Raw genomic sequence first — 10,454 nt, forward strand, 5'->3', positions numbered from 1 at the left:
TGGGTGCCCAGCTGGCATCTGCCGAGGGTCAAACACCACCCATTCAGGGGCCTTCAGACCCCATCACCAGCCTGGATGATCTCAGAGTCCTCCACCCCACTAAGTTAAGTGGCACCTAACTTAGACTCTCTGGAGAAACTTCTTGGGCTAGGGTTACCAGCCATTGCTATTTTGGGGGGCTAAACAATATAAGAACTTAGGAGTCACTTTTATAATAAAAATAACGTTACGCTGTGCTTTCTATGTGCCGGCACTACTGAAAGCACTTTAGATACACTAACTCATTTCATCTCTTAACTGCTCTATGAGGTAGGCACTAGTCTCCCTGTTGGACTGATAAGAAACAAGGAGCACAGAGACATTAAGTAACTTGCCCAAGGTCACACAGCTGGTAAGCTGCACAGCCAGGCTTTAAACTCAGGCAGCTGGCTCCAGAGCCCAAGTGCTTGACCACTATGCATACCATCTCCGAAAATACCCAGTGTTGTTGGAACCCAGTCATCCCTAAATAAGTGCTGTTGTTGTTTCACTTTTCTTAGCATTAGTCTTCTCCTGCCACCAGGACAGTCCCCCAGGGCAGGGCCCAGCCTTCCCCACTGCGTCTATGCACCTGGTTATAGGTCAGCCAGAGAGATGGACGAAAGGGCCCATTTGGAGAGGCCCAGCCTCTGTGAGTCAACTCGTGCAGCAGAATTCAGCAGTGGGAAATCCCGAGGCCTGGGCCACTGAAGCCAGACCCAGGATGTCAGATTGTGGGACCGGAAGAGGCCTCTGCTCTTCACGTTCGAAAGACCAGGGGACCCTGAATGTCTTGCCTTTGGAGAAGGCAAGAAACCTGGTCTCAAAGCCCCCATGCAGCCGACAGTGACAGCCCACTGTGTAACACTGGTGGTGGTAATGACAGAGGAGGAAAACAGGCCCGGGCCGTGAGACCTCCGCTCGAGCCAGTGAAAGGGACCTGGAGAAGGAGCCGGGTGCCCTGGGGCCCAGCCTGGGATCTGCCACCAGCTTGCTGTGTGCCCCGGAGGAAGCCATCTCACCTCTGTATGCCTCAGCTTCCCTGCCAAACCTGAAGGCACCTCTGCCCTGAGCCCCAGCCCCAAGTTGAGTTGTTAAGTGTTACTAAGGGAACAGGGAGGAAGTACTTGCAGCCTCCCCCAGGCCATGAATACAGAACTCTCAGGTAGACCCTGTCACTCACAGGAACAAGAACAGCTACCTGCTGTTCAAAGGCCTCCTGGCTTCCCCTGGTCAGCCCTGGGAAGAAACCACCTCTGGCCCCCAAGACCCAGGAGAAGTTAGAGCCCCCTGGGGAGAGAAACGCAGGCTCCTGCGGAAGGAAGAAGCAGGGGTGCGCTGTTCTAGGTGGGCCCCGGGGGGAAGGCCCCCCAGCCTGTATGCTGCCAGCCCAGGACCAAGGCTTCTTCAGTGTCGTCCCCTCTGAGGCACAGAGCAGGTGCTTAACAGGTGCAGCGTTTAGCACAGTAGGTGTCTGTTGAGTAAATGAATGAATGAACCCTCTCAAGACCGGGAGGCAGGGACAGCCCCTGGGTTGAAGAAGGGGCCTTGAGGACCACACAGCAGCAGCTGCTAAACACACACGACATCATGCTCGTTCGCTGGGCTCCCATCGGCACGGTGCTCCCGTGCCCTGACGCAGGATGCCAGAGCGAGACAAGGACACGGAAGGGCTGCTGTGCTGAGGCCCAGGTACCCACCTGACTCTTCCAGCTGCCAATTCTCCTTCCCCTCCCTGTCCACCCTGCAGCTGGCCACGCCACACCCATGGCGAGCCCACCCCTCCCTGCTGCCCTGTGTCCGTGGGTTGAAACCGAAGGCTTCCAGAAAGAAACAAAACTACCCAGCTGAGGAATCAGGCCCTTTAATTTTCTCTACGCCACAGAGTCGGGCCGGGCTCTGGGTGAAGACGGTGCCTTGTCTCAAGCAGAATAAAGCGTGTGTGCGTTATGGCACTGAAGGACGTCGTCTGTGCTTATTCTGGTGCTAGGAATCGAGGTTGCTAGGGAGAAGTGACCGCCTGATTCATGAGGCATTACTTTGCTATTAGTGGTGGTGGTAATTATATGCGCTTCTTGCTCCTGGATGCAGAGCGATATTTGAGCCACCACAGAGACTGGCCCGGGATCCCCCTCTGCCCGGCCCAACACTCCAGCTGGTCTCCTTCCCTGCCAGCACCCTGCAGGGCCCACCCCCACCCCACCACGTGCCCTGGGCCCACCCCAGCCCCACCCCCAAGGGCACCATTCCACCAAAGACCCTTCTTTTTTTCACAGCATCTCCAACACCACTGTCCTGCCTTAGAGTTTAAACAGCTCAACTCTCTCCCATCTTTAAAAATATACATATATCACTGCTTGTTCTCTCTCCTTCATGCTAAAATTCTGAAAGGAGTTGTCCACGTTCACCATTCCCACCCCCAGCTCCCATCCACTTGCTCCCTAACCTTCCCTGCCCTGCCCACCTTTATATGTCGGTGGTCCCAGGGTCTGTCACTGCCCTCCTCCCACTGTGGTCGTGCCCTTGGCTCCGGTGACCATCGACAGGCTGATGTACACTCCTCGATCTCTCTCTCCTGGCCACTTCCTCTCCTGAGCCCCAGATCGGCAGGATGTGGCAGACGAGAGGCACACGCCCCAAAACAGGCCCACTCCCCTGCCCTCCCCATCAAAGCCTGGGCTGCTGCTCCTGACACACCTGTCACCCACGCAGGTACCCAAGACAGGAAGCTGGGTGCCCTCCGTGACTCCTATGCCCCCACCCTCTCACCTTCACTCCGTCAGCACGACCTGTGGATTCTACCTGCTAAATAGCTCTCACAGCATCTTCTCCTTTCCTGCCACTGCCCAGGCTCTGCCACCGCTGTCCCTGGCCTGTGTCACAGCAGTGGCTTCTCAACAGTCCCCCAATCAACTCTCTTCACTGGAACCACAGAAACACCTCGCTGAAGCCTAGGTCTGATCATCTCCCTTTGAACCCTCGGGCTCCCTCCCTGCCCGCTGCCTCTCTGTCCCTTCCGCCCCACCTGCTACCATGCTGAGCACCTGCCACTCTGCAAGCTGAGCTCCCTGCCCTGCTTGGGACTCCCCCTACTCCACCCTTCCTTCTCCCTCCCGAGGGGCCTGCCCTCCACGCGGCTTCTGGACCCAGTGGCTGGCCTAGGCACCTTCCACAGGGCTGGAGGCTGTGTGTGGGCTGCAGGTCCCACATCCCTTGGCAAACCTGCCTCCAAGTCCCAAGGCAGAACCTGGAAGCCCCCACCCCCACCAACACACCCATCCTCTCCCCGTCCAGACTGGGGTGTGGAGGGTTTGCACATACTTCAGGAAGCTTGGCTACCTCAGCCAGACGTTCGTTTATTAGTTCCACAAAAGTTTATTGAGAATGTACTGTGTGCTAGGTGTGGGGACAGCACAGCCAGTGCAGCCTTCATGGAGCTCATGGTTGGGGGTGGTGTGCAGATGAGTGAGGGGCTTCTGTCATTTACGGCGTGACTGCTATGATGGGGAAAGCACAGCTGTGATGTGGCACCAGCTTGGAGGGTCATCTAAGCCCTTGTTACCAAATCTAAAGAGCCCTCCTGGAAGAGGCAGGCTCCAAGCTGAGACGGAAGTGTGAGTGGCTTACATAGGTGAGGAGACACAGGAAGAGTGTGGGTAGTGGAAGGAACAGCACCAACCCCAGCCCTGTGGAAGGTGCCTAGGCCAGCTATGGGGTCCCCAAGCCACATCTGGGAGCAGGGACAGCCCCAGGCAGGGCAGAGAGCTGGGATGCACACACAGGCCTGCCCCATGTCCCACCTGGCTCCCACTTCTCCATCTGCCTGGTGACTCTTGCTTCACTCCTGGGCCTACTTCACACTGTGCCTGCTTGAGTCACATGGTCCTGCTCCTGTCCCACCCCAGCTCACCGCCCCCTCCTCCAGCCATGTCCTGCTCCCATCACTTTCCTCCCCCTCCTCCAGCTGTCACCTCCGCTGGTCTTTGTCTCTCCTGGCCTTCTCCTGGGTGGGGCAGCCACTTCCTCTGGGTTCTAGGCTCCCCTGGCAGGTAGCCATAGCCAGCTGGGGCCAGTTCACCCCATCACTGAGCCCTCCCTCCTGAACCCCTGGCCCGCCACGCACCCCCACCACCGCCCCGTCCTGCCCCGGGCTTACCCTCAGTCAGCCCCAGGTGGATGCTCCAGTAGATCTGCAAGCACTGCAGCTCCTTCTTCATGCCCCGCTTGCAGCGGCAGTCGTACAGCGGGCTCTCCTGCAGGACCTCCAGGGCCGCCTGGCACTCCTTGTTGGCCAGCATGGTGTTGCGGTCCCGGCCTGCCAGGCACTGCCGCAGCGTGCGGTAGCGTGAGCTGCAGTTGGATTCGGCCGCGCACAGCTCATTGGCCCGGACACAGTCCACTGGGGGGCGCCAGCCGTGGAGCTCGGGGCCCTGCAGGGAGGAAGGGCTGGCCAAAGAGCGGAGGGTCTCGTCTGGGTGGTGGGGAGGGAAGACAAGCGTGAAAGAGGGCCGCCACAGTCTCCCACCCAAGACGCAGGCCTGGGGGCTTGGGCCCTTCAGGGAGCTTCACACCCACTTCACACCAAAGCACACCATGAAAGACTCCATGCAACAGCCCTCCTCGCACCCAGGGGAGAAGGCAGGCTGTCACTCGCCCCTGGCTCTGCCAGTGTCTTTTCCAATTTCCCGTCCGTTTGCTCCTCAGCACTGGCCCTGGGCCTAGGAGCACAGCACAAGGCCAAGAAGGCCCCAGCCAAAAACCACAGACAGTCTGGGACGCCAGGAGTCCAGGGAAGAATGTCACAGCCTCAGCAGAGAGCTAGGGGATGCAGGGATTGCTGGGGTGTGCACAGGGGGGAATCGCATGTTAATACCGCCCAAGCCACCCACGAACCCCAGCTCCAGCCAAGGCACTGCTGAAGCCTTGACAGCAGTACAAAGTCACGAGACTTTCGAAGCCTGTTAGGACCTCACAGAGACCAACCATACAGTCCAGCCCCCACAGTTTACCCTAGGGAAACTGAGGCCCAAAGAAGGGAGAGGACAACTCAGGTCACACACACAGGCGGGAATGCCCCCTCCTACCCCTGGTCTACTCATTCTGAGCTGCTGGACTTTTAAGAGAAGACAGGGAGAGACGAGCCCGGGGAGGGAGGAGCTGCCCCTTTCTGGCCTCAGCACCCCTACACCTTCCAGGTCAACTTCATGCCGGATGGAGACCTGAAAACTTGCCTTCCATGGGACAAGTTCCGCCCAGTCCCTTCCAGAAGAAAATGCTTTGGGCAAGCCTGGCAAGCACCTCCACGTCCTCCCTCTGCACTGTCTTGCCTCCATCTCTCACGTTTCTCTTGCTGATTCCTCCTAAGAGGTCTGTCTCTCCATCACCTTCACTTTGGCTCTTTGAATGGCCTTGTTTTCTCTCTCTCTCTCTCTCTCTCTCTCTCTCTCTCTCTCTGTCTTTTTTACCTCTCCTCCCCTGAAAGCCTCTCCCCCTCTGTCTCTCTTTTGTTTTTCTTCCTTCCAAAAGCCAAATAATAGATCAATTGCAAAAGAGAAAGAGCCCCCTCCTCGGACCCTGGCCCCACAGATGGAGCTGGCTTCTCTACCAACAGCAACAGCCCCCAGCCCACATCCCATCCGCCACCCTGGGCGCCACAGAAGGGAGAGGTGGGGGAGAAACTGGGGGTGCAGGGCAGGGCTCTGATCCTTTCAGAGCCGAGCTCCCAAAATGGTTTCCTCCAGACACAGACGACATGTCCCCAGCCTCCCTCCATGTCCTCTCCTGAGCCCCTAACTCCAGATCCTGCCCCAGGGAGAGCCCACACCATGGCCCAGAGCCACGACTGCCATTTCCAAGACCCAAAGAGTGGTTTGGGAGGCGTCCTCCACTCCATCTCTCCCCAAAACATAAGAAATTCCAGGCCAGAAGTCCCCTCCTCTGAATACCGCAGCATCCCCCCACCCCAAGCCAGAGCGGCCTCCCGCCCTCCCCTAGGACGCCCTGCTCAGGGGGGCGCTAGCGCAGGGAGACAGCGACATCTAGAGGCGGAGCGCTGCGCAGCGGGCCGTCCCTCCCTCCAGCCCCAGGAAAAAGAATCCACTCCTGGTAGAACCAGGCAGGGGGCCCACCCCCAGGAGACCAGGGAAGAGGAGCAGGGCAGGCCTCGGGTGGAGCAGGCCTAGGGGGCCAGAGCAAAAGACATGTCCTTCTCCTACTGACCACACCTGTGCCCCAGAACAGGAAGGCTGGAGGATTTGGCCAGACTAAGACCAGAGAAGAAATCAGCACGGAGCAGGAGCCCCCGCACGGGCTGGAGAGGTGTTCTCCACACAAGCTGAGGCAGCATCTTCCTTTCTCGGCTTCAGCAGATTCCTACCTCCCTGAGCAGGGCCGGGTGCATCTGGGCCCCCCAAGAGCAGCTGAGCCAACGTGGCCCGGCCTGCACCTGCTGCCCCCAGCCGGCTGGCCAGCCTGCTGGAGCCTCCACTGACATCCCCCTGCCACCATAACTGAGCGGGGGCTGCACTGTCAGAGGGGGACTGGGAATGGGACCTCCTAGCACCCCGGCGTTACGCAGGCTCAGGATTCACAGCGTGCATAAAGGTCAGGATGTTAGTTGGGGGGACGGGGGGATTCAGGCAGTAAGGACACTCACTCTGCCTGCCCTACAGGTGGGGCCTAGAGCCCCAAGGGATGGATGATCCTTACACAAGCCCCCTGCCAGAAGTGAGGGCTTCCCCCATCCTGCCAATGGGTACACGTGACCAAAGCAGGGACATGTTCTGCAAAAGGCCGGGGCATCCTTTCCCCAAAGTGCCCTTGACTCTTCCAGCCTGCCTCGTGACCCCAGAACCAAGCGAGCCCTGCCAGAGGAAGGAATTATGGTGACCTGGAGCCTTTAGCCAAAGATCCTGAGGGTAAAGGGCCGAAGGCATCCTGGTGATGTCTCCCAATCCCGAATCAGGAGAAAACGTGGACCTATCAAGAACAGACACAGGGAGCAGCTTATAGAGACACCGGGGGGAGTGGGAATAAGAGACGACACAGAGCTGGAGCTGCCCTCCTGCGTCCAGCGTCCCCGCCAGAGCCAGAAAGCCAGTTGGGAGTGGACCCCTGACCAGCCCACCATCCCCTCCCAGTCACATACCCCAGCTCCTTCTATCCTTGGGTCAGCCAACACTGAAGGTCAGGATGGCTGGGCAAGAAAGGCCTCTCTCTGCACCCACAGTCCTCACCCCCAGACCTCGCTCAGAACCTTGGGAGGGGACCACCAAGGCCCTTGTCCCCAGTTGAATTGCCTCCCCTTCAGCAGAATTTCCACCCAGCTCCTGGCCAGGAAAAGGGCCCTGGGGCTGAAGTTTCCTCAACACCAACCTATCCCTTCCTTTAGACTGGCCTAACCCAGAGCTGCTCAGCCCAGCTCTGTAAAGGGACTTCTCAAGGGAAGGGGAACTGAAAGGCCGGGACCCAAGGGGATGCTGAGCCCACTCCTCTCAACACTCAGCCTGCAGGGTCGCAGACACAGGGGTGGGGGGATCTCTGACCATCCCCCCATGCATACGATGTCACACACACATAACACACCCACCATGAGCAGGACCCCCAAGGCCACTTCTGGGCAGAAGAGTGACTTCTCAGCCTCCTGGGTGGGGAAGCTGGCCTGCTCCACAGGGGTCTGGGCCTGGAGCGGGTAAGGGGCCCAGGCTGCTCTCCCCCAGTCCGCAGAAGGCGCCCACACCTGGGAGCCCTGCCGGCCGGGGGTGTGCAGCTCCGCATCGGGCAATCTGGCTGCTCTGCCTGAAATACAATTTTCTTCTCTTCTTGGCGCTGATCATTCGCAGCCCCAGAAAGCTGGGTTTTCAAACCAGCAGTGGGAGAAAAGGTCAGGTTTTATAATAGCCCCTTCAGATTGAGAGTCCACTTGCTGGGGTTGCCAGGAAGGGCTGCGAATCACCGTCGGCCCAGAGCACCTTCCAGCTGCCGGCTCAGCCCCTCCCACCCCAGAGGGAAGAAGCTGCCAGGGGCAGAGGGAGGCAGGGCGGGTGGAGGCCACACCCCAGGGCAGGGCCTTGCCCCCTGGGGAACTCAGGCCTCGGGCGAAGAGGAAACGGAGGGTGGAAGCCCTGGGCCCAGGGCCTGACCAGGACAGACACCCGAGACTCCGAATTTCCTCCCCAGGCTGGAGGGCGCTTCCTAGACCACACACATCTCTGTGACCAGCTCCTACCTCGCACTCTCGGCCTTCCCAGAGCCCCTCCTGCAGGACGCAAGGGCGCGCTCAGGACCCCACCAGGCAACCTGGCTCACCACTGGCCACACAGCTAGCCAGGGTGGCTGGAACAGCACCCGCACTGAAGCAGATGTGTGTTCCTCCAACACACACACAGACACACGCAGACACACACGCACATCTTAGTTTCCAGGTTCCCTGGATAGAGCACCTACTCCGTGGCAGCAGCCTCGCCTGGCACTCGGGGCAGCACACAGCCAGCCAGCCACCCTCTTTTCCTCGCCTTCCCCTGAGACTGCTTTCTCTAGACCGCAGCTTCCCAGGCAGCTGGGATTTCTCATAGCGCACAAGGGGGCGAGGGGCTAGGAATTCAGTGTGGTAAAGAAACTGCGGAGTCCAGGGGCCCCAGGCAACTCCCCCTCCCTGCCCTGGAGGGAGGGGGCTTACAGAACGAGCAGTGGTCTTTGTTCAGATCCGTTTTCCTCCCCCAGCCTCCCACCCTCTTCACCGGAGGAAGCAAACTTTGGCCTCCCTCCCTCCCCTTCCCACCAGCCACGGAGTCCCCTGCCCCTAGAGGTGGGGAGGGAAAGGCCGGGAACTGCTGCTCACACCCGGCACGCCCGCCCACCCATCTGGCTCGGCTGGGGGAGCGTCTGGGAGGGAGGCAGGGCCAAGGGTGGGGAAAAACTTGAAAAGTGTTCCAGGGAGCGGAGCCGCTGGGAAGGGGCTCGAGGAGCGGGGCCGCGGCCAGGCAGGTGGGGGGTGGCTGCCCGCGCTCCCTCGCAGATGTCCAAGCAGGAGCCGCTGGAGAAACCCATGCCCTCCACCGCCAGCGACTCGGGGAGCCGACCGGGGAAGGTGCAACTGGCAGGAATTTTCTGTCCCCGCCCTCCTCTCTTCCAGATCAAGAGTTGGATATTTTTTCTTAAGTTGCCGCAATTTGAACCCATTATTTTGAGGGAAACGAGTGCTGTCATGGTGTGAGAGAGAGCGAGGGTGTGTGTGTGTGCGTGCGTGTGCGCGGGGACGGTCTGGCTGTGTCGCGTCCCCTTCCCGATCCCCCCGCGGAGCCAGCCCTCCGCGGCTCGGGTCCCTCCGCCGGCGTCCCCGCTGCCCGGCCCGCCCGGCTCGCCAGCGCCGGGCCCGACTCTTCCCGCGGCGCGCTCTCCCCGCAAGCCTCCCGCCGGCGCCCCGCTCGCCCCCCGCGTCCCCGGCTCCTCGCCAGCGCCCGAGCGCGCGGCCCCGCGCCGCCCCCCAGGCTCGCCGCCCGCAGGTACTCACCTAAAAAGAAGAAGAGGCAGAAGGCGTTTGCCAAGATCATGTTAAATAAATCCCACAGTTTTTTTGTCTTCCTCCCTTGGGTAAAAAATAATAATAACAAGAAAAATAATAACAGCCAAGCAGGGATATTCAGCCCCAAATCCAATGCGGAGATCCCAGCTAGTCCACCCGGTGAAGATCCTGAGTCCTGCGACTCTCGCCTCTGGCTGGAGGGGTGGGGTAGAAGGAGGGCGGTGGGCTGCCTCTCGCCGCCCCCGGTCCACGTAGCTGTGTGTATCTGCTTCTAAGCAGCCCGGTCCCGAGCTCAGCCCTCCCCTCCGCGCGTCCGGGAAGGCGCAAGTCCCCGCGGGTCCCACTCCCCTGCGCTTCCCAGGAGGGGCCTGGGGAGGTTGGGGACAGAGGCGACTTGCGAGTGAAGGGCTGGAAGGAAGCGGCGAGAGAGGGGTGAGAATAAACGCAAATAGGAAAGAAATCCACCGACGGGGGTTTGCGCCGAGGAACAATCCAGCCGGAGCTTCGAGGATGACAGACCAGAGTGGCTTCTTTCGCACCAAGACGAAGACAAGATTCAAAAAAATCTTCTCCCGCTAACCCTTGCTCGGCTCACTTTTTCTAATGGAATTCCAGTGACCGTGTGTCTCTGCGTGCGTGTGTCTTTCTCCCTCGCTCCCTCCCGCTCCTCTCCCTGCTCGCTCTCTGCTCTCGCTCTCTCCAGCTCTCTCCCTCGCTCTCCCCTCCCTCCCCTTCTCCCTCTCTCCCTGCTCCTCCCTCCGCCCGCCCCTTCCCCCTTAGCAGCTCCCTCGCCTCGGCTCTCGCGCCCGCGCCCCTCTCCTCCGCCCGGGGCTCAGCGCTCGGGCTCCTGGGCCGCTGGCGGCGCGCGCGGCGGAGCAGCGACACTCTGCAGCGGCGGCGGCGGCGACTTGGC

The 10,454-nt window shown here is 60.2% G+C and overlaps 1 protein-coding gene across 3 annotated transcripts in view; it reads right to left on the minus strand.

Moving 5' to 3' along the window:
* Nucleotides 1-10,214, minus strand: part of GFRA2 (GDNF family receptor alpha 2) — a 93,656-nt gene extending 83,442 nt beyond the window's left edge. For 2 of the 3 annotated variants that reach the window (XM_012662941.1, XM_012662940.1), the window contains exon 1: nucleotides 9,530-10,214. In XM_012662941.1, the coding sequence (XP_012518395.1) occupies nucleotides 9,530-9,569 (40 nt within the window). In that variant the 5' untranslated portion in view covers nucleotides 9,570-10,214. Of the gene's footprint in view, nucleotides 1-4,174; nucleotides 4,490-9,529 lie in introns of all 3 variants that reach the window. The other variant, XM_012662939.1, reaches the window with a different exon arrangement.
* Nucleotides 10,215-10,454: the final 240 nt, after the last annotated feature.

This window comes from Propithecus coquereli, unplaced genomic scaffold, assembly GCF_000956105.1.
Source record: "Propithecus coquereli isolate 6110/MARCELLA unplaced genomic scaffold, Pcoq_1.0 Scaffold79, whole genome shotgun sequence".
Lineage (NCBI taxonomy): Eukaryota > Metazoa > Chordata > Mammalia > Primates > Indriidae > Propithecus > Propithecus coquereli.